The sequence below is a fragment of the Anabas testudineus genome, chromosome 9 (assembly GCF_900324465.2).
Source record: "Anabas testudineus chromosome 9, fAnaTes1.2, whole genome shotgun sequence".
NCBI lineage: Eukaryota > Metazoa > Chordata > Actinopteri > Anabantiformes > Anabantidae > Anabas > Anabas testudineus.
Genome location: NC_046618.1, coordinates 19,737,147 through 19,761,182, shown reverse-complemented (window position 1 = coordinate 19,761,182; position 24,036 = coordinate 19,737,147). Strand labels below are relative to the sequence as shown.

Below are 24,036 nucleotides of genomic sequence, written 5' to 3'. Positions count from 1 at the left end.
CTTTTTTTTGTGGGTGGTCATTTACATTAAGCCCTGAAATATGCTATGCAAACATACTGTATATCTGCTGCAGATGATTCAAAGCAATAGTGAAATGAATCTAACTTAATATGAAACTAAAATATGAAACTATTAATCATAAAGAGGATGAACATTAAAACGTCCTGTAGTAAAAAAATTCCTATAGTAGTTGTTGAGTGTTAATTATTTTCACTTTTTAGGGTAAAATTACGAGAAAATACTTCTGAATGAACGTTGTGGATTTTTGCCAAAATTCCATTAAAAGCCATTAGACTGTTGTGCGATTCCACAGCTGATTTTAATTGTGATTATTTCAACAATATCGCCTCTTGATTAATTACTAGAAGGGTGCAGGGCCTCTCTTGTGACCCAGCTGCTTTCTGCCGTTTCACTCCATTAGTGTCCATTAGATGGGCATAAATTCAGTGATGATGTTACTGGTTTTGTCAGAATCTTCTCAGCTGTACAGACAAATAAAGACTTTCTTATGACATAGATTTAGTCTACTTACTTTTTTAAAACTTAAAGACTTTGATAATTTCCAAGCTTCCAGAGGATATCAAATTAAATCATATTTTTACCCAGCCATCATTCACTGAAATTCATGTTTTTAGAAATGCTTTGCATTGGTCTTCCTTACAGTATATCCATGCATATTTCTGAGTTACAAACTGTCAGAACTAAATATATTTGGTATTTTTGTTGCATGCAAATCAAGTAAAAGTTCAATCTACTATTAAAGCATACAATGAATTTTAATCTAATTGAATGGTGCATCTCTTGGCAAAGCCAGATTTAAAATTGACAGACTAATTATGAAACCCTGTTTGTCAAATGGTAATATTTCATAAAAAGGATTCAAGTTGGTTGGGTTGTCAGAAACCAACCTTTAGAGTATTGGGGCTGAACCTTTTACAATACAGAGTTAGATATCAGGAATTTTGCGAAGGGCAGTGCACAAAATTAGAACTGCTGATACAAATGCTGTTTATTCCTCTTGTGTATTTCTTTTAATGCTTTCAATGCATTCCTGTAGAGGGAATAGAGCCAATAACCTGCTTTTACTTGACCTTTCCACACCAGACATTTGACTTGTCAAATGAGGAAAGGCAGCGGTGTAACAAATAACAATGGTGATGGCTCAGTTTTATTGGTGTTTCTCTATAGACCATCCCAGAACATAGACATATACGGTTCTAGACCTCTCAGTTCCTAAAGGATAGGCAGCCATGATTAATGCAATAAGTCACCCTTGTATTGTTAGGTGTACCAAGTAGCTTTGTGGGCTTGCTAGGAAACACTTTTTTTATTATTATTATTTTTTATTTCTTGTTAATTGTGTACAGTAAAATGGAAAACAGGAAAATCACATGCTGTTTGATTCTCTTACGAATTCTGTGTTTGAGCCTCAGTAATTAGTTTCTAAAGGATGGTTTGACCTTTTGTCCCCTAGCCAACAGCATTGTCAATTTTAAGTCATTAAAATCAATAGCTGGGTGTGTCTATCTGCGTGTTATTTCCCTCAATGTTACCCACTTTTGTTTTCTCCCTGGTCATTTCAATATGACTTCCTTTAGACTATCCAAGACAGTATGTCCACTGATCCCCTATGGTTTGCATTATGTGTCTTTTCTTTACTTCAGTCATTTTAAGGACTGTTTTAGTTAACCTAACATACACTCCTTGCCTTGCATGTGCCAATTTGTATGTCCTGTCAAGCTCAGGCACCTTCAATACCCACTGTAAATGTTTAGATCTACTTGTATGTGGAGTTTGAAGGTGACTCAGTAAAACCTTGTTTTGACAGTAGCCCAATACCATGCAGTAAGGAGGAGCTGCTAAGAAACAGAATCTGATGCAATTTCCTGGGGCACAATGGATTTTATATTGGGTTCTGTTTTTACCTTTCTTACTCGCTGTGCTACTGTGTTCAGATTCTCTCTCAAACTTATAAAATGTTTGGATTCTGACACAAGATGCAAGAATTGCAACTCATTATGGTGGAATCTTGAATGGCATCCTTTTCTTGAGTTTTCTTTCCTTATCTACCTCCTTATTTTCTCAACCCCACTCTCTTAACATTTGCCTATCTGTGTCCATGTGTGCTGCGTCCAGGTATCAAGAGGAGTACAGTATGGACTCCACCAATGCCCAGTAAGTTCCTGGCAGCATCATGCTTGCATGGCATGAATTGTGTCTGCAATGGTAACTGTACACAGGACTGAATGGAGAATTTCTGTGAGCACCAAAGCACTCATTTAGCACTGTTCACATTGAGTTTTGTATAAACTGTATATAGATTTAATACTGTCACTGTATTCAGAGGGTATAATGCCATTATTGTCAAAGTGAAATAGCCCTTACATTTGCTGCCTTTTCAACAGCTGTTGTGGGAAAGAGCCAAGCACATGGTATGTTTGTCCCATTCATTTGATTTGATCATACCACAGTAAATGGTGAAAAGGCAGCCTGTGTTTGTGTGTGTGTGTGTCTTGTTTTTGTTATGTTTTGTTTTTTAAGGAACATACTCCCTTTTGTATTAGCTATCTTTTGACTGTGTACACCAGTCAGCATTGCCAAATTGATATCCAGGCTTGGCGCAACAATGATGGGACAAACTAAACTCTGAAGTGAACATTGTTGAAAAATCAAGTCAATGGCTTTGCACTATATTTACTGTGTGCTGTGCATGCTCCTGAGTCGCTGATCATGAGAACATTAATACCACAATTTTTAGGTGGTGGAATAATTAGATCATGTGTTTACTGCATTCATGTTGAGGAAATTGAGAACCTTAAGTGATGCCTAAGACACACAGGCCCTGGCAGTGATGTACAGTAATATTTTCTACATGTATGTTTTTCTTTTTTAATGGATTTACTTTGTTGGCTTTTCTTCTTTTTACAAAAAAAATCTTAAAAATCTCCTGTGTTGTCACATGTTTACTGAAATATTGTCTAGTTATTGTGTTTCAGCTTGTTAATTTTCCATTGCAGCGAATACTGTTTCATTCATCAATTTTACAGTTTCATTCATCATTTTTATGCCTCCACACTAACGAGTTACATGGCTAGAGGCATTGTGTCCCATTCTTGTGACTGTGATATCTCAGCAACATCTTCCTAGTACTTCACTGGTTGGTGGAAGCACACTGCAGTATGGTCATTCTGCTGCATTAAGACTGTAATTACTTCATATCTGTTTTTCTTTTAACTTTACCTACATTTGTTTCTTCATTTACAAATGGAAATAGATTTTGTCATAGTTCTTGCTTTCTTGCATTACCTTTACCCAGTTTTAGTCTGATTGTCGTCATAAAAATAGATTAGATTAAGAAATATTTTTTGTCCTAGGTTTTACTGTCCAAATTAACACTGTTTGGCAGCTACTGAAGCCACAAAATTCAAATGTGGTCACTTACTGTATGAGAAGCCCAAGTACAGCAGAGGTGGGACAATTATGAAACAGCTACCACGACTGACTGTGATCGGTCAAGAGAATTGTCAAACAAGCAAATATGCCCCCTAATCATGTCCTTAGAAGCTGTGCTGTCAGAAGTGCTTCCTTGACACACAACTACAGTATTTCTAGAGAGTTGTTCAGGCCTTCTACATAGTCTGATTTGTTGCGTCTTTTTGTTTTAATCGGTGTGTAGCAGTCAATAGCAGAATTGTACTTTTGTTCAAGATAGTAATGCAATGGTGAGTGATGAGCATGTGTTGATATGTGAATGTTTCCTTTGTCTATGTTATCCGCTTGTGGTGAACCTCTACGCTGAAATGTAGGCCGACAGAGCATATTTAAGTGTAGTGTTATTCTCTAACCCTGCACAACACAAAAAGGCTTTATTTCTGTGTGTGACATTTCAGTTTCATGCTGCTACAGTACATCACACCACATTAAAAGTGAATTCGCTAAAATATATATATATATATATATATATTTTTTTTTTTTTTATGAAAAACTACAGCACACAAAATACCTGAGATGAGAAGTTATTTTCTTGCTTAAGCAGAAATATCTATTACCATAGTAGCTACACAATAGCTCATCAAAGAACAAATTCTCCATTGGCTGTTTAGAAACCACTATGTCATGTTTTGGCAAAGAGCAAAACAAACAGCTCTGCATGTTCAGCCCCAGCGCTGTGAAACACATAATTTAATCTTAATCAGGAGCGCTCGAGGTGCATTCTCAACAGATGCTCAGACCTTAGCCTCAGACATCTAAATATGGGGGAGTTGATACTATGGAGCAAGCTTTTTCAGTTAGTGTCATTTTGTTATGAAACACATTCAGGTGTCACTGCACTGACTGCAGCAGGATGTGAGGGTATCGGTCAATATCAGTGGTATTGCTTCGAGGTTGTTGCTAAACATCGACTCTCATTTAAATATTTTGCAGTCCATGCACTTTTTTTTTTCTTTTTCACATTAAAGATAATGTCCTGGGACGTTATGTCATTTCATATGACAATGACAAGTTTTATCGAGAAGGAAATGTTCTGAGCTTGACTATTTGAGACATTTATTAGATCATTTTGTCTGAGAGGGGGCCTAATGCTAAGCAAGCAGATCTTATACAAAACCTTTTGTGGCCTTATTACTTTGACAGCTTTGCTCTTTCAAGCTCTGAGATTTTTACTTTATATAGCACAGAACCTTGTATCCGTAAAACCACCAGTCTTTGGCATTTTAAGGAATTGCCTTTAAGCACTGACTGGTAAGCTGTCCATGAAAATCCATCCATGAAATCCTAAATCCTCACTTACAGTTAAAAAGAACATGAAATGTAGTCAACAATAAAGTGAGCAACACCTTTTTTTAGAACTGTCTATTGGTGTCAGACCACCTTGTAAGGCTGTATGACAGCAGCATCTCTCAGATGGTAATTTTCGGCTCAGCTAAAAGACATTCTGCTGCAGTGCACTTCTACTAGCTGATACAAACCTCAGGGTAAATAAGACTTTCTATACATCAGCACCAGAAATGACTAACTGTGATCTCGTCACAGGCCGCCTAGCTCCCATTAAGGTGATTATCCTCCCCCAGTTGATTATAGTTTATTCTTGGTGTCCTTGGCTACAGTATCCATTTGACACAGTACTTGGCCTGAAAGCCCATTCAACTATTTTTGACCTAGAATAAGCCAATGGGACACATGCCATAGCTTCAGTGTGTGAAGTAGTATGCAATATGTAGTACTGTGAAACAGGGCAGGGGATAACAAAGAGGGCTTTTGAGTATTCTTGTCTAGTGTAATATTTTTAGCATCCCAGCAGCTTTTATATCAAGCACACTTCTGAGGGAGGTGCATGGGACATTTTCTATTTTCAACTGTTTTCTTTGTCAAAAGAGAACAGAGCAAACCTGGCATCAGAATATAAAAAAAAATGTATCCAGGCTGTATGGGAAAGACTGTTTACAAGTCTGGGTAACTGTATTATTGCTCTATGTACTCAATCTGTTCCCCAGAGCTTAGAGGCTTATCTTATACCTTGATAAAAGATTATGTTATTTAGACATGGGTACATTGTTTAAATCAGAGTCTGAAGTAGCAGAGCATGAAAAAGCATTGGTGCACAATTTCTGGATTAGTTCTATGATCTTTCTAACCCCAGGCGATGTTCCACTAGGCTAACTGTTACCTGCGCTTGTCCCTGCAACACCGGGACAAATATTCCATATGGTGCAGAGCATCTGGCAGCTGTTTTTTTCCACATAATGAACGCAGGGGTTTGAACACATCTCTTCTGTCCACCAGATTATTTTGAGGTCAACATGCTGTTTAATGTCTATTTACAGACTCTACAAAGCAGTTGTAGTTCCTATTGTTTCAGGCAAGGGTGCGTAGAATTGTAATCCTATCGTGTGTGTGTGTGTGTGTGTGTGTGTGTGTGTGTGTGTGTGTGTGTGTGTGTGTGTGTGTTTGCTCAAAAGGCCTTCCCAGCAGAATCTCAGGTTGCGCTTGTTGTTCATTAGTTGCATTATGATCATGATCCTGACATGTTACTGATTCTCGGCTGCTATGTAAACAACAGGCTCTACATATCATGTGCACTGTTGAGGAAAGGTTTAAAACACTTTTATATACACTGTATGTATATATACTGTATATGTTTAACAATCTGTCAAACATATACAGTACAGTTCTGTCTTTGTAGTCTTTACTGGAGCTACTTTGAGGGCTCAGTTCCTGGAAGAAGACATTGTTCAAGTACTTCATTTTGTGAACATGAATAAACCTAATGATAATGCACTAAGGGAAACGCTTTGCATGTTGTTGTCAAAAACACAGATACTAAGGCTGTAACTATTATACTATGGAATACTATGACAATACTGTATTGTCATTGTTGACTCTGTACTTAATACTTAATAATACGAAATTAGTGCAGCTGTAGTAGCTGTTTTTTTTTTTTAGGGCCCAGCTGAGGAACAATTTCAAATATTATAACTTCAAATTGAGGTAAAAACAAACCTGCATAGTACGTATGTCACCATTATGTCCTGATGAGGAGGGAAACACTTATGGAGAATGTTAGATAAGGGGTAATATCACTATAGGGTGAACATCATGACCATCCACAGGCTTAGTCACTTTTGTATTGTCAAGCCAATGATCAAGCAAATAACACAAGAATCATTGAGTGTGTTTTGGAGTCAGATTTCCTTTTTTATACTGGGCAACTGCATTTATGTACCAAGCTGGGTAAACATAAAGCCATGTAGTCACTCTGAACATTCATAATTTATCATGGCATGTGGTTGATTTGCACTAATTACAATAGCTGGAGAAAGTCTACAGACCACAGCACTTTTTGCACTTTTTCCACTTTTTACTATTCTTTAGATTTAATTAAGTGTATAAATTCACCCTCAGTAACCATAAAGAAAAAGGTAAACCTAGTTTTTAGTCACTATTTAAAATCAATTTTAAAAAGTGACTAAAAACTAGGTTTAACAAAAAAGATCTTAATTTACAAACTACAAAAGTATTCAGGTCTTAATTACTCTGTACTGTAGAAGCCCTTTGGAAACAATTCTAGCTTCAACCGTTTATGGGTAAAGCTCTACAACAGTTGAACCCTTTTTTCTTGGCAGATCCTCTCATGTTCCTTCAGAATGGATGGAAAATGTCTGTTAGTGAAATATATCAGAATACTTTCTGCAGCCTGATGACAGTTTGTTTACTTATCTGATGATGTATATGTCAGTACACTTAGTTTCTGAGGTTTACATTCAATAAAGCTGTGTATTTGGTCGGGGTGTATTTACAGAGATGGGACCAAGTGGTTGGTTTCTGTGCACAAACCTGTGTGAATGTGCGTGTGTAGCTTAATCTGGAATAAATAACACAGACATGAGTGAATGTCTCCTGCCTGGGAAGCTCACTCCATGGTGATGAAGCCAGAAGAGGAACAAGGTAATACCTGGATGATTTCGCATATCTTATGTTTTTTCTTTCACTTACACTCTTTATCTACTCATTAATACCTCTCTCAGGAGTCAAATGCTGCAATTGCCCTCCTGCTCTCTTCTCTCCTTTGTCTTTTTGCACAATGTAGTCATCTTGTTAGTCAAGGGAGAAGGCTCTAAGGGTCTCCTGTAACCACAGGGCCATTATTACTTTCCCTGCTTGCTCATTAGTGTCAGCAAGCTCGCTACATTACCGACACTGGTAATAACCCAGTCTTACTGCCTCCTTTCATCTAACCTACCTACAGTACCAACATCCTCATTGCAGCTGAAAGAGATTGTTTGTTTGGTCAAGCCGCTCCACCCAAACCTTCAAGTCCATTATGTGCGGTCATTGTGTATCATGTCTCATGAGAACATTGCTCATGAGACAGACATTGCTGTTAGATTTGAAGTAGTGTCGCTCATTAAGCGATGATTATCTTGAATTGAATTACTAGTGGACGCCTGTGTGTTGGTGCTTGTCCTGCCTGTCTTCATGTTGTCATTTATACGGTATATAAATTATGTGACAAATTGATTTATTTGAATTATTATCTCTGTAGAGAAATTAAAACACCTTACCTTAGCTTAAACTCAGCATGTGTTGTCTTTACATAATGCAAATGTTTTACAGCAAGTGCACCATTGAGGGAGATTCATGTGTGCCAGAGCTGTACATCAGGATTCAATCTCATATGTATTTGTGGCTAATATTATTACATTGTAAAGCAGAACTATTACAGATGGTACATCTGTCAGGTCAGATGCACAACCTTTTGCTAAGCTGGATTCAAACGAAGCAGATACTCTGTAGTTTCACTTAAAACCTTCTTGATTGACATTTTTAAAATTAATTTGATCTTTTTTGGCAGTAAAATAACAGGAGGCAAAGTAAAGCTGGGTATAAAGCTTTCTGTGTACTGACTGAAATATGTTTTTGGCATCATGCATTAAAATGTATAAAAGATCAACTATTGTTTTCTTATTCTCTAATATATCTCTATGTCACTCTATGAATGCTAACTTTACTAATTTAGCAAAGTGCATGACTGCTTGTTTTAACTGAACTTTATTACATAGGAGTGCTGGAAATATGGGCATTGACTAAATGCAATTCACTAGTCTTCTTGGTATGTTTTTGTAGATTGACCTGTATATGTTCACTGACGTTTCGTCCACGTCCCTCGCAGGGTGCAGGTGGAGTTCTATGTGAATGAAAACACTTTTAAGGAGAGGCTGAAGCTTTTTTTCATCAAAAACCAAAGGTCAAGTAAGTACACGCATCAGGGAGCATCACACCATTCTCCTGTCTTCTCATAATGCAAATGGTTAGAGGTTGGTAGACACAGATCCAATTTCTGTCTCAGTTGGGGTTTTCATTATTACATTAGCTACCTCATTGTGAATTACTGTATCTTTAGGTGTCCACACTCTGTACCCAGCATGGGTACAAGAGTGGCTCATTTGTTTAGAGATGAGGCAGAGTGCAGTGTTTTTCTCATTAGGAGATAAGATGGCAATTGCACAACATCTCTGAGAGAGACATTGATGCAGCTCAGCGGTTTTGTGCATTGTGTCTGGAAGCTAGTCATTTGAATCTTGTGAAAATTTACACCATAGGAACGCTGTGTCGCTGGAACATGACATGAATGTGACAAGGCTGTCATGTCAACTTGTCATTGTCTCAACACAACAGTCTTTGATAGAAAATAACAGAGTCTAATGAAAATGTCACACTTGGCTGTAGGGGTCTGTAGCTCTATTCCATTGCAACGCTGTTTGTCAGGTTTCAAATCATTTTAACATTGACAATGGCTCTGTCTGAAGAGTTTATGTCATGGTAGATTAGGTAGCTGCAGATTGGTTTATTGGAAATGGTTAAAACAGCTGGCATAACCCTGTGGCTAGCAAGTCTAAAACTAAGTTTCTGTTTTTTCTTGTTTATTTTTTGTGGTGCAAATCAGGTGTGAGTATAAGCCTGCCAAGTGGCTATTCCTGTGTAATCCCATCATTCAGTTATCTTGTTGTGTAGATGTTTGCTAAGCCAATAAATGTGCTGATTTTATGTTATTATTCTTGGGGGATTTGAATGTGATGCCAAAGCAGTAATTCATTAAGGCTTTGACAGATTTAGTTACTCTAACCTTTTTACTAAAAGTACTTTTCCAAACAACTGGTATTTAATGATTAGCTATCATTTTTGTAGTTGTTTTATCAATAGAGGTGGTCAGACTGTAGCACTGCACGAGTGTGAAGAAGTGTGAGACTATGAACAGAGAAGCTTCACAGTTAAGCCTGTGAATAAAATGTCAGATATTTAAATGAACTCCAGTTAAAATGATCATTGTTTAGGTTTACTCAAATCCATTTTTGTTTGTGCGTTGCTGTTTTTGTTGCATCGTAGGCCTGAGAATCCGCCTGTTCAACTTCTCACTAAAAATTCTCACCTGTGCCCTCTACATACTGAGAGTCAGCCTGGACAACCCCAATGACATTAACAGCAATCCATGGTGAGAGTCACACCCATTAACACCACTGATAGTGCACTCATCACTTATTCACTTCATCTGGTCTGCCTTTATTTTGTTTGTATTTTTATTGTACATCTGTCAAGTTAAGGTCATGTGATGTCTTGCTTCAGCATAAAAAAAACATTGCTGTGCAGAAACAGTTTTTGTAGATGTGACTCTTTTCTCTGCCATATCATTTGTAATGTTTATCTTTCTTAGCTTCTTTCAATTCCAAACTGATCAGAATAATATAATATAAATAATGATGGATGATTTTTCTGGGAGATGTCTTCACAATGTCCTGTGTATAGCGTTTTGGTTTCCTACTTTCATCGCTGAATATTTCAAATGGATTCTTCAAATTATCTCAAATTTAAACACAAACTCAGCGTTAAAGTTAATATCACTTAGTGGTTTTGATGGAAAAACATTGTCTTTAATGAGGATGCCTTATTAAGTGTGTCTAAAACACACACAGGAAGTGAAGCTAAGCTAAGTTGTTCCTTCTGTGCTGTCTGTATTGTGCTTATTGCCAGCAGCTTTTAGAGACACATTGGGTTTGTTCTTTATGGCATCATACCAACTGATGGAAATGTTTCCCAACGGGCATGTTTCCACTCACGCACCAACACCACACACACTCTTCTCATTCTCTCGTTTCCCTTGTTGCTGTTTATTCTGCAGTGCAATAATTCGGAACAACAGTTGGACAAATACAACAGAGTTGCAAGAAATCAACTGGTATGTTTCAATACAAATAGCGTTTAATTGTATTTCAAGTGGGCTCATTTTCTGTGTCATAATTATATAAAAAGAATTTTTGTTTTTAACAGGGACTTGATTTTCTGGGTGAATAGACGGGTTCCTGTATGGGCAATACAGGTGAGAATAATAGTGAGTGAAAGTGCTCATAAATCAAATTCCACTGCACAAACAGAATCTGTATTCAGCCCAAACATACTGGCCTCCAGTTATTAGATAAAAGCTTTGCAGAGCACAGCTTCCTCAATGACCTAAGAAGCCAGAAGAGGTGAGCTTGTAGTTGCTGGGATCATTTATCTCCCTATCCCTCTGTGTTCCAGGTGACAGTGGCCTTAATCAGTTTCTTGGAGACCATGCTCATTACCTATCTGAGCTATAAGGTAAGAGATCAATCTACAGTGCACAGTTTTTCTCCTTTATTTATGTTGATGTCTAAAGTTCAACACTGCCTGTTTGTTCTCATGGGCTGACAGCCTTCAATGTCCGGTCCAAGTGCCAATGCCAAGACGCAGGGCTATAAGTTTTGTGCCTCTAATTTTAGACTCAGACATCACACATTGTTCTGCAGAAATAAGTTATTTAAACAGGCCGATAGAGTTGGAGGTGCAGTTTGAATTTCATCTATATCAGTCATATCAAGGTACAATTCTGTCCTACCTTCATATGCATTAAAAGGGAATAATGTAAGTTCACACAGAGAGCAAGGCTCAGTTGAAGTGTGAGATTCCTCTGCAGAAAGTCTGCATGTACAGTACAAAAAGATTCCCTTCACATACAGTAATGTACAGTATGTTAATGAGGTACAAGTGTAATGCAGTTTAGTATTGCATTAAAGAAACACAAATCTGCATCTTGTCGGCGTCCTCAAAGTACATCTACACTGAAAAGACGTTTTTATTTTCTTGGAGATATTAGCTTTACCTTTGCTTCTCTGAGACTGGTGCCATCTCTTAGATGTGTTGCTCTGTAATCTTTACTTTCTTCCCCTGTGGAGATCATATAAAGCTGACTCTTGGTTTATTAAATGTAATCTTTTGATCATCTTTTTATGTCTTGCCATTTTTATTCTTTACTCAGAGGAATGTTTAGGGACTAAAACTACATTTACTTCACAAGGCGCAAATGGTCAAATTTTATTTTGCTTGGTTCATGATGAAATGTAGCCTTGTAAAATGTTCTGGTGCCACATACTTCAGTTTCCCTTGGTGGGATTTTTAATAGCTCTGTTGCAAAAAGAAATCAACACTGAACTGCACCTTATAAACGCTTCTACACTCTCAAACTGCAACTACAGTAGTTTTTAGACTACTCGCTGTGCACTTAGCTAAAACCAGACCTTTACTGTATGTACTGTCTATATTATGTTATGTGACCTTTTGCAGATCAAGAGAACATCTTATTTGTTTTTCTTTGTACACTTTTCTGAAATAAAAAATTCTTCTTTCCTTCATTCAAGACTCTATGTAATACATTATCAAGCAAATAATAATGTGATAAAACTAACACAGAGAATTTGCAGAATTTGATAGGTAAACTCTTCCAGAAGTTGTAAAACCTGGGAATAGATTTACAAACATTATAATAACCTTAATGCATGTGTATATGAACTCTTAAACTCAATATTGTCTTAATCATTTGTTTTGTTTGAATTTATTCTTGTTTGTTTGTTTGTTTGTTTTTTGCGTTACACTTCTCTCTGCCATTTTCCATCAATTTCCTTTCTAGGGGAACATATGGGAGCAGATCTTCCAGATATCCTTCATATTGGAGATGATCAACACAGTGCCATTTATAATCACAGTGAGTAGTTAATTCAATCCACCTACCACTTAGTCTGTTCTTCTAAAATGCATTAGCACAGGGAGCGCCATTTACGCTTGAGGTCATTTTGTTATTGGATTGCTCTGAGCAATCCCATAACCTAATGTTAATGACCTATTACCATTTGTACCTCCTCACAGACAAAACATTTTACCAGCCAAATACCCTTTATGCAAATTGCATTGCAGACAGTTTTTCTTTGTATTGAAGATGTGGGTTTATCTTTTAGGAACGTGAACAGATAGTTTCACAGATTCACTAGTTCGCTCTTCCTTCTTTCTCACTTAAGATCTTCTGGCCTCCATTGAGAAACATATTCGTCCCTGTATTTCTTAACTGCTGGCTAGCCAAAGGTGCCCTGGAGAACATGATTGTAAGTATTTCTAATCCTGCATGTCTTATACTGCACAAATTGTAGATGTTTTGCAAAATCGAATGCAGACTCAACCGCACGTTTTAACACTGAGGGCTTTAAAGGTATCTTATCCTCAGCTCATAACTTACTATAGAAGCTAATTTCTTTACAATTTGTTGTCTACACAGAATTCAATTCAGCAGCGTCATTTCTTTCTCTGGCTGACACTGGCTGACACTACTTTTTCACATCTAATTTTTAGTTTTAAGCTTTTAGCTACAGTAGTTTGTGTAACATTGTTAACATCAATGATCTTATACTTGTACCTAAATGTACCTGTTGCTGTTTTCTAATTTGTTGGCTACCAAAGCTAAATATTATCAAATTAAATCAAATTACCTGAGCTGCCTTTTATCTGAATGAAAAGTAATTGCGTTTAAGGATGAAGAAAAGACATTTTCTTCAGGTATATACATACTGCCTTGCCTTGAAGGTTAGAGAAAGAACTAAATATTCCTCAGATATATTCTGTTGATCTTCATTATCCAACTAGCTGCAGTTAAAATGGGAATCCAGAGCACATCTCAAAGCAAAAGCAGAGCCAACAGCAAAGCAAGCCAAGGCAAAAAAGAGCAGTTGCAGACAAAACTAAACAGGAGAAAATATTGCGTTGCAACATAGATTGACTAGAAACAATTTTCAAAATTCTGGTGTTTTAGTATCAATATTGTCCAGGATTTGCCATGTGTGCAACATGTCAGAGTACATGAATCCAAAGCAATTAGCTGATATCCAACTGGTTTAGTGTGTGCGCTCGCTGATTCACATAAGACCATGACAGAGTAGGAACCTCAAGCCAAGGCAGTAGTTGGACAGATGGTAGAATCTGGGGCCAAGCAGACCAGCACATGGAGAAAAAGCAGTGACAGTTCGGAGAGGCTGAAGTGAGAACATGCTAACAAGGTGCAAGTGAAAATGAGTCATGAGCTGCTACATTTGAAGGCGGGGCAGTGTGCTAAAGCAGGGGGAGAGCACTAGGAACAGAATATTAACATGCTCTGGATCTAATCATAGAGTAAAGATTAGATTGTCTTAAAAAGGGCGTGTTCTGTTTAGACCATACTTGTTTTCTGATACTGTATATATCTATATGGTCAAGGCAAAGTCAATAAATATAAAGGCAATTCACAATTATTATTGCATCTTTCATCCTCTGTGCAGAATGATTTCCATCGTGCCATCCAGAGGACTCATTCTGCCATGTTTAACCAGGTGTTCATCCTCATCTGCACCTTACTGTGTCTGGTTTTCACCGGGTAAGTAAAATGCAAAATGTGTTTCCTGAACCATTTACCATATTACCCAGAAAACATAATTTCTACTTGTTGTAAAAGGTACATAGTTAAATAGTGTGCTTTTCTTGAGACAGTGGAAGGTATCAACTTTTATTATGAAACATGATTCCAGAACAGAAAAGCTTTCTATTTCTGATGAGTTTGGTGTTATAGAATCTATTTTTAATGCAAAAAAGACTAAGCCTGTTGGGAAAGCTCAGAAAAACAGCAGGAAAAGTGTTAAAGTGAAAAATCACATGCTGATCCTATTCAACCATCCTTTTTTAGTTTCTTTTGTCTCATTGATTTCCACTTAGACTTCCACTTTATTTTAATCAAAGCTGGCACTTCTTAGACCTTATCTCTCTGGTAGCCTTTCGGAGCCTTGGCCACCACCCAGCACGTCCACTCCTCTCGATCTCCCTGGACATCCTCACCCCCCTCCCCCGCTGCCTCTGGGTTTCATTAAATCTTCAACTTATCAATGTAAAAAAAAAACAAAAAACAAATCAATTAGCACACGCAGTGATGTGGTGCTGACAGAGCAATCGATGCTGTCGCTTTAAATGATTTACTGAGCAGGACTCTAAGCTGTATTGACTTTGATACCATTTGAAAGTTCATTCACTTACTATGTTTTATTTTAATTATCTTTACCTAAAGGCTATATGTCAATTTAAGATTCCTAATTTTTCTGCAGAGCTTGTGGGATCCAGCACCTAGAGAGAGCCGGAAAGAACCTATCCTTGTTTGATTCATTTTATTTCTGCATTGTCACCTTCTCCACTGTTGGATATGGGGATGTTACCCCCCAGATTTGGCCTTCTAAGCTGCTGGTGGTCATTCTCATCTGTGTTGCCCTGGTAGTACTCCCACTGCAGGTACTGGAATGACTACACTGTATATGTATATTAAACCAACATGTTATCTTTATGTGTGGTACTTGAGTAAAGGTTGGAGATTTTTTTCCTGCATCTAGTGATAACTTTTGTTATTATGAAAATATCATTGAATGAAACATTTCCTGTAGCTGATAGCAAATCGAAATATATGGTCTGTAAATCTGACAAAGAATTCACCCCCAGTCATGTTGATTTAGACTTAAATCCACTGACTCACTCTGTTATTTGTAAGATCACAACACATTCATAACTTCAAATGTTCTGTGGTGTTTATTGTCTCTAAGGAGCAAATTGGGTGAGAAATAGAAATGAAGTCTTGTTGCTGGCAAACTGACTGCATCAGCAGTTTTCGCTCCAGTGCCTTCACCATCTGTGTCTAGACAATAGATCCATCTTTTATTTTTCATCCTTGTTGCTCGTGACATCATGTTGATGTTGTTGTCAATGTGCCAGTTTGAAGAACTTGCATACCTGTGGATGGAGAGCCAGAAGTTAGGGGGGAACTACAGCCGCCACCGGGCACAGACAGAGAAGCATGTAGTGCTGTGTGTGAGCTCACTGAAGATAGACCTGCTGATGGATTTCCTCAATGAGTTCTACGCTCATCCCAGACTACAGGTACGTGTAAGGAAATGGTTTATAACATTATGAATAACTGCAGAATGAATACATGAATACAGTTTAGCTAATCGCAAAACCTAACTTAAAACATCACACAAGGATCAAACTGTACCTGCACATATAATGTTGTATGTAAATTATATTGTATTGTGCAGGTAATGGCAGTGTGCTTCAAAGCCTGCTAAGGCTTTTTTTTTTCTCAGCCAACGTTTTATGTTGAACAATGGGCTCCTACATGAACAAACAATCTTCTGTCAAAGTTCGAATCGTTTTGGTTATTTCCCATGAGAGATGTCTGTATGAGCTGTTTTCTCTCATCTCCTTTCAGTGGTTCGAAGTAGGCAGGGCTCAAAACAAATTATAACATCAGTCTTGTTTATGCACTCATATTTAATTTCACACAGAAAACACTGTGAGATTTACATTAAGCCATGTTTGTCTTTTTGGATTGCAGGACTATTACGTGGTGATTCTGTGTCCAACAGAGATAGACATCCAGGTTCGCCGTATCCTCCAGATCCCTCTGTGGTCTCAGAGGGTCATCTACCTGCAAGGATCTGCCCTCAAAGACCAGGACTTGATGAGGGCCAAGTGAGTAAAGGCACTGGTTGTCACTTTTGCATAAGAATAAATCAATACATTTTAAAAACATGCATAGTTGCATCCAAAAATGTGTTGTAGTTTGTGTCTACTGGTGCACCCTTGATGTAGTCTAGTTTCACAATTGCTACTGATAACTCTGATTAATGGATATAAAATGTATCTGATGGATGTAAAAAAACAGGTTTAGTGTTGAGGTCAAGTTGTTAAGACAGTCTTTAGACATGCTCTGCCTCTTTTTGGAAGATTTGGATGTCAGTGTAGCCCATAATCTTTGATTTATTCATTATATTCTGGATAAGAATCTCAACTAAAAAACTTAACGTTAATAGACAGTGTGTCCACTGCCCGTGCATTGCTACTGATGTGTGGTTAGAGGCCAAGATACTTACAAGTTTCGCTTGGCTGCCCTCTGCTTGCACATTAGTGTAATGGGATTTCAGTCTGCATTGATCATCTCCTCGCATCAAAGGCCACACACACAGGCAAAAATAAATCCCACGATAGTTCACACTGGAATGTGTTTGACTTGTCAATTTGGCCTCTATACATGACAAATATTGCAGCATCAGTGTGCACTCATGGTTTTACAATGGCTTCAGGGATCTAGCTGCTCACTGGCAGATGACATTTCTCAGCTTTATATTGTCACGTTATAATGTGATGTCAGTTAAATGGGGTGTAACAGTTTCTCACTAGCACATGATGGCATGAAATCCAAGTCATAAAATTGTCCAGGAGCTTGTTTTCTCTCAACTGTGCAAAGTTGTGCAAGGGATTAGGTGCTGTAGCGGTTTCACACACTGATATGCAATAGATAAAACCACCCAGCCAGGTGAAGCTCGTAGAGGGACCATGGCTGTTATGAAAGATTCTCTCATCACTTCACCTCGTAATTCTCTTCATTTCACAGAATGCAAGTTTTTCTGACACAAATGATTTTTGTCCGTCATGTGAATCACACACTGCAGTCTAAAGTCAACTAGCGACAGATTGTTAACCTCTTCAGCCTTCGTCATGGATCATTAGCAGTTGTCCAAAGCCAGGCTTTTCTTCTAAACATCAGTTTCCTTGAATAATGAGTACACTCACCGGCCCATGACCCCGCATGTCTGTTTCTTCCTTTTCTGTTCTCCTCTCTCTCAATCCTCAGGATGGATGATGCCGAGGCTTGCTTCATCCTGAGCAGCAGGAACGAAGTTGACCGGACTGCTGCTGTGAGTCACATCAAGAGGAATTTGTTAAAGCAGTTGTGAACTATGTTGTTGAATGATAAACCCTTGCTTTGCATAATTTCCCATTTCCCACACACTCTGTTTACTATTTAAAATTAGCACAGAGATTAGAGATCTAGTCATGAATGATGTTTTGATTTAAAAAAGAACTATTTCCTGTCCCATAGGATCACCAGACTATTTTAAGGGCCTGGGCCGCAAAGGACTTTGCTCCAAACTGCCCTCTCTATGTCCAGATTCTCAAACCGGAAAATAAATTTCATGTCAAGTTTGCTGGTAAGTGTGGAAAGGCCACACACATATAAAAGCACAATGATTGTAGAGCTTTCTACATCTCTCTTGCACTCTCGCACTGTATTACTTTCAATCAGATCATGTGGTATGTGAGGAGGAGTTTAAGTATGCCATGTTGGCACTCAACTGTGTGTGTCCGGCCACGTCCACCTTGGTCACTCTCTTGGTTCACACCTCCAGAGGACAGTGAGTACACACCACAATTAATTATGTAACGTATTTGGTTAGATATGAGAAGCTGAACCTTTAACATAATTTCTTGAATCTGAGCCTGACAAAATGTACATTTACACTTGCATTACATTTAGCAGATGGGTTTATCCAAAGGGACTTGGTGAGGTACAAGGCAAAATATCTAAGCTATCATTTACTGAAAAGTGTGTACTGTTACTGTTAAATATACTTGTCATTATTCGGACAGATTCAATCCCACTTCATGACTAATAGTAGACAAACGTGACAGATACTATTCAAGCAATACCTGTTTCTTGTCTCTGCTGAGCTGTCTACTGTTCTGTCACCGCTGCAGAGATTGTCAAGTCACTGAAATGTACTTCTGCTTGTTAGGTTATAAATCTGTCTGTTTTTCACTTTCTCTGCAAGGTGACCACTATATCATCACTGCAATTCACAGCAGAGACGAAGCACATAGATTTTAACTTCCATTATGGAAGTATGTGGTGGCTTGAGGCTGTGAAGGTGACAGCAATAGGAACTGACTGTTCTAAGGGAGGTGTTAATTGAAACCTCATTACGTTTATTAAAATACTGACTAAATAAAATTACCCTCTGCTTTATTCACTAGAAATGTAGGAGGCTGGTGGGAGGTCGGTGCTAGATTTATAACTCTATGGGGGAAGGAGATAAATAAAATATGTTTATGATTTTTCGGGAATGGAAATTACCCTTGAGGCATATTTAAAATAAAAACAAGACATTGTTAGCTGCAAAGTTATTGTCTGAGTTATTGTCTAGAGCATAAGTAATTTTTCCTTTTAAAATGGGCTGCCATGTGCCAGCAGTCCATGATAGAAATGTAGACCGTCGTAATTCAAATAGTAAATATTCTGAAATAACTTTTCTAGGGAAGGGCAGATGTCACCAGAGCAGTGGCAGAGGATGTATGGACGCTGCTCTGGAAACGAGGTCTACCACATTCGTTTGTGTGACAGCAAGTTCTTTGGGGAGTATGATGGAAAAAGCTTCACCTATGCGTCGTTCCACGCCCATAAAAAGTCAGTAAAACTTTGTTTTTTTGTTATATCTGGGCTATAATTATGTTTTATCTTACAGTATTTAAGGCCTCTGAGTCCAAAGAAACCATTTGAAGCAGAGGCTAATTTTGATCTTCTGCATACCGATTTACCTGTATTTACTGTAGGTATGGTGTGTGTTTGATCGGGGTGAAGAGGGAGGACAACAAGAGCATCCTCCTGAACCCCGGGCCCCGCCACATCATGGCTGCCACGGACACCTGCTACTACATCAACATCACAAAGGAGGAGAACTCGGCCTTTATCTTCAAACAGGAGGAGAAGCACAACAAGGGCCTGCCTGTCACCGGCCTCTGCGACGCCCCCTCCAGGCTGCCTGTACACAGTATCATCGCTAGCATGGGTGAGGAATTATGTTTAGAGGTACAGAAGCTGGCAAAGAAAAACAGATGAAGATGGAAAATAATTTTTGTAGTTGCACCAGTAAACATTCAGGATACAGACAGAGGCTTTGATTTAAGTGGTTGAAAGGATTTTCATGTAAGAATGGATGATTTATTGCTGATGTTTATTTCATCTAAACTGCACACTCTGAACATTTCTGAATGGCGGCTGCCTTGGTGATGCTGTATGCTTTCGCTGACTGTTATGCATGATTTTTTTCTTACATGCTTTTTTACTTTGTTGGCTGACATTTTTGTGTTGTGCTTTTTCTTTGACCTGTGAAAGTTGATCAGGCCACTTCATATGGTAAGTTTTGTGCATGATGCATCACCTTTTTATTCTTACTCACTATTTACAAAATGTTTATAGTACTCTACACACTACAGGATAAAATGATATTATATTATTATTTAAGTAACACATTTGTGAACATTTTAATAATGAAAATCACATTTTCCTATAAGTGATAAGTTTTGCACATATACTGAGTTCCTGATTCATGCATTGTACATTTATCATACATCATATTACAAACAGCTAATATGATGTATGTTGGACTAATACTTAATTAACAAATAGATATTATCTTACATACTTTCTGCATGCCCTTCGTTGTACACTTACACTATGTGATTTAGAAAGCAGTACATTTTCTCCTCAAGGTCAAATAGTTGAGCTTAAGATGATACAAATGTTGGCGCTGAACAAATTAAATGTGGACTGTATTATATCCTATATGAGATAAAATGGTCATGGGCACACCAGGACATTTATGTGCAACCATTTACTATGTATACAGTAAATTACAGTAAAAGATCAGTGCATGCTATTCCTAAATGGTCTTCTTTATAGTGTGCAGCTCATACATTAACTGTGTAACTTTCAGGCACTGTAGCCATAGATCTCCAGAACCCTGATCCTGCCGAGGAAACCAGCAAACTGACCATACCAACAGAGAATGGCGCCGGAAGTCGCAGGCCGAGCATCGCACCTGTCTTAGAAATTGCTGACTCTTCTGCCATTCTACCGTGCGACCTCCTGAGTGACCAATCAGAGGATGAGACTAACCAATCAGACGAGGAGGGCTCTGTAGGATCAGAGTAAGTGACCTGCCTGTGGTTAAAATGTAAGAAACATGCATTAGATGTTATGATATGGACACGGTGTGCTGTCTTGCTGCAATGAAAAAAAAGAGCTACGCGTTTATAATGCAAGTGTCCCGTGCTCTAAACTTGATTGATCTTACCTGTCCTCCTCCTCTTCATGTCTCAGTGGTTATAGGAAGGGAGATAGATGGGATTGGAAAAAGCATCTAATCTGTGTGTCATGATGGTGGAAGGTGGAAAAAGGGTCAGTAATGAATGTGAATGTCATGACAGGGAGGTCAGCACTTTTTCCTCTCGAGTGAGGCTGACTTACATTCCTCACATTGCATTTCTCATCTGTCAGTTAGCGAGACAAATAGTTGCCATGATAGCTCAGCAAGTCAGAGGAATCGGTTTATGTTAGCCGCTCTGTTCTCTTTTCTCTCTGTATGTGGTTTCATTAGCCTGTACTTCAGCCCACACAAGTACATCAGAACAGCAACTGTTAGAGCCAGGCAGTGGGTCTCATAAAGTTAGACATAACACAGTCCACCTAACCTTTGAGTCTCTATTACTGTGCCCCACGGTGCTTGAGTAGTTTTTCTTCAGGAGTTGTCAGATGCAGTGGTTTGGAGAAAACGGGGAGTAAAACCCAAAGCCCCACAGTGCCATCATGTGGTGATTAGGTTGTAGGTTCATATAAAAGTTTAGTCTGTATCTCTTAAACTGACAAACTAGAGGGCACCCTGTAACTGATTGGAGTAATTACAGCTGACATATTACAAATCACAGCACACAGAGCCAAATTGACGCACTTGTTGCTAAACAAAATGGCACATGATTTAAACTAAACAGACTACAGCTGAAAATATTGATTCACTTTCAACTTAAAACTCAAGCCAAAGGCTGCCTCAAAATTTTCAAAATTTTCAGTCAAGTGAACAAATTCAATTTGTTCTTCTAACATAACTAAATGTTATCTTGACTAAGTATTGTCTGCTGTGTCAACTAATGTCTTGGCTTGGTTGAAAAATTGATTTGAAAAATCTGTTGTACAAACATTTAGTCTTGTTTGATCTAATATTTAAAATACCCTAGTTATGTTGTCTTATACACCCTCTAAAGTTTTTTTCAGTTACTTTGAAGAAATAACTCTTCAACTTAAGTAAAACAACCATAGTAGTACATCTAATATAATACACTGGCTACATGCTGGGAAGACTACTAATATGCCTACTATTACATACTAATTTAACTCAAAATTTTAGGTTAAATTAGCTTGAAAATACAAAACCTACCTTAATTCAAAATACTTGCTATTTCCACACAATTCTTGAATGAGATTTCACAGTGATGTCTTTATTGAGCAGGAGTGAATCCTTCAGACTTAGAAACATTTTACATGACCGTCTAAGAAAACAATAATGAAGGGGTCACTGTGAAGAAATGTGTCCTCCTCGAGGGACTCATGAATGTTTCCATTAAACCGCAATATATCTGAACATTTTCAAGTTCTGCTCTGTTTTGTGTGTGGTTGCATTCAGTAGTTTCTTCATAGAAAATATAAAAACAGCATTATTAGACATCTCATACTTCAATAAAAGCCAATCCGTATAGCATGTTGGTAATTGTGGTTAATATTTTTGTTTCTATTGTTTCTTTTCTATCAGTTTTGTGAAGGGCTACCCTCCCAACTCACCCTACATTGGCAGCTCTCCAACTCTGTGCCACCTATTACCACAGAAAGCTCCATTCTGTTGCCTTCGTCTCGACAAGGTGAATTAATTTGCAGGAAAACTCCCTGTGAAACTCACTTGCCGGTGCTTTATTTTACAATTTACAAGATTCTTAGAATGTTCCACATAGTTTCCTACATATTGGCTTATATGTACCGTTTTAAATGATAAAGATTTTCCCAAGAAAGACCTGTTTAATTAGGTAGTAACTGAGGAAGCATTAATTGATAAAATATTTTTTCTACTATACTAGATAACCTTCTCTTTTAATTAGCACCAAACTGAAATCATCTTTGTAACTAACAACTGAATTCCATTAAATTAAACATTTTTAATTAAGCTTAAAAGAGAACTACTAAGAGGGAAAGTTGTAAGTGCTAAGGGCTTCATTGTCTTCTGTTTGTCCATCTTCAACCAGGGTTGTACACATAATAGTTTTGAGGATGCCAAAGCGTACGGCTTCAAGAATAAGCTGATTATAGTGTCTGCGGAGATGGCGGGAAATGGCCTGTACAACTTCATCGTCCCTCTGCGAGCTTACTATCGTCCCAGGAAGGAGCTCAACCCCATTGTGCTGCTGCTGGACTACCCGTAAGACTTCGAACAATCTTTTCAGCCCACCGACTGTTTTGACTTCTACTATGAAGTTAAATCACAATCAATGAATTTTAATAATAAAATCAAAAACTCAATACTAATGTTTATTTCACATCTACTCTTAGTACCTATTATTATGTAATTTCTTTAAAAATATGCACCAGAAATTTCTAAAGTTGCAATTTGACCGAATTGCTTTAAGCAGAAAATTGGAAATATAGCCAATAGCTTTGCAGTAAGGTGAAGAATGATTCTCTCTTCTTACCAAAGACTGTTTGTTTGTGTGTTAGAGCATGTTTACATTTTCATATGTGTGTTGTAGTGATCCATACCTTCTTCCAGTGTAACTCACTGTGGGTTTATTAACTTGACAGCACATGTAGAGATTGAAGAACGCGCCATCTAAGCACCACCCTTAGGAGTCTCTATAGCAACCAGATAAATTCTCCCATTGCATTGAAGTATTTAATATATATTTCCCTCTTGTTGCCTAATAAACCATGAGTTAATGTATTTTGAAGAATCTGCTCCGCCCTCATCAACGAGCAAATTTCAGGAAATGACAACAACTACATCATAATCGGTCACTGGGGTTTCACAAAGCTAATTAGAGTGGGATGCTCATCCACGATGTTTCCTGTTTCTTGCAGACCAGACAACCATTTCTTAGAGGCCATTTGCTGCTTTCCAATGGTTTACTTTATGGCTGGCACTATTGATAAGTATGTGTTTTCCTTTTCAAACCCTTCTGATTACAAACTAACCTAATGATGTTCATCTCAGTGGCATTGTCTTAATACATGTTTATTACGGCTGCCAGCTTTAATACAAGCCACATGCTGTATTTAAAAATTAAAAAGGCTGTAAGTGCTGAAAACTTTCACAGAATATTGAACACAATTTGCTCACCTGATGATTGGATGGCACAGGCGGAAGTTGTCAGTAACTGCTAAGAATAACATAATCAAAAATATTTTAGTAGCATTTATGTATTTAGAATGAGTAAAAGAATTGTAAAATCATGCAAAGTATGGTAGCTGATGTA

At 37.9% G+C, this 24,036-nt stretch overlaps 1 protein-coding gene across 8 annotated transcripts in view; it reads left to right on the top strand.

The window, feature by feature from the left end:
* si:dkey-21e5.1 (potassium channel subfamily T member 1) overlaps positions 1–24,036 on the top strand; it is a 55,721-nt gene that overhangs the window by 20,694 nt on the left and 10,991 nt on the right. For 5 of the 8 annotated variants that reach the window (XR_003297675.1, XM_026342831.1, XM_026342834.1 and 2 more), the window contains 21 exons: positions 8,672–8,751; positions 9,886–9,991; positions 10,676–10,732; positions 10,825–10,873; positions 11,074–11,133; positions 12,479–12,553; positions 12,864–12,947; positions 14,151–14,245; positions 14,964–15,144; positions 15,619–15,783; positions 16,241–16,377; positions 17,540–17,603; positions 17,789–17,897; positions 17,993–18,101; positions 19,001–19,150; positions 19,297–19,532; positions 19,859–19,879; positions 20,460–20,673; positions 22,329–22,434; positions 22,813–22,985; positions 23,642–23,713. Coding sequence is in view for 7 of the 8 variants with exons in the window: in XM_026342831.1 (XP_026198616.1) it covers positions 8,672–8,751; positions 9,886–9,991; positions 10,676–10,732; positions 10,825–10,873; positions 11,074–11,133; positions 12,479–12,553; positions 12,864–12,947; positions 14,151–14,245; positions 14,964–15,144; positions 15,619–15,783; positions 16,241–16,377; positions 17,540–17,603; positions 17,789–17,897; positions 17,993–18,101; positions 19,001–19,150; positions 19,297–19,532; positions 19,859–19,879; positions 20,460–20,673; positions 22,329–22,434; positions 22,813–22,985; positions 23,642–23,713 (2,343 nt within the window). In the remaining variant the exon portion in view is untranslated. Of the gene's footprint in view, positions 1–2,136; positions 2,176–8,671; positions 8,752–9,885; positions 9,992–10,675; positions 10,733–10,824; positions 10,874–11,073; positions 11,134–12,478; positions 12,554–12,863; positions 12,948–14,150; positions 14,246–14,963; positions 15,145–15,618; positions 15,784–16,240; positions 16,378–17,539; positions 17,604–17,788; positions 17,898–17,992; positions 18,102–19,000; positions 19,151–19,296; positions 19,533–19,858; positions 19,880–20,459; positions 20,674–22,328; positions 22,435–22,812; positions 22,986–23,641; positions 23,714–24,036 lie in introns of all 8 variants that reach the window. The other 3 variants (XM_026342835.1, XM_026342837.1, XM_026342832.1) reach the window with 3 other exon arrangements.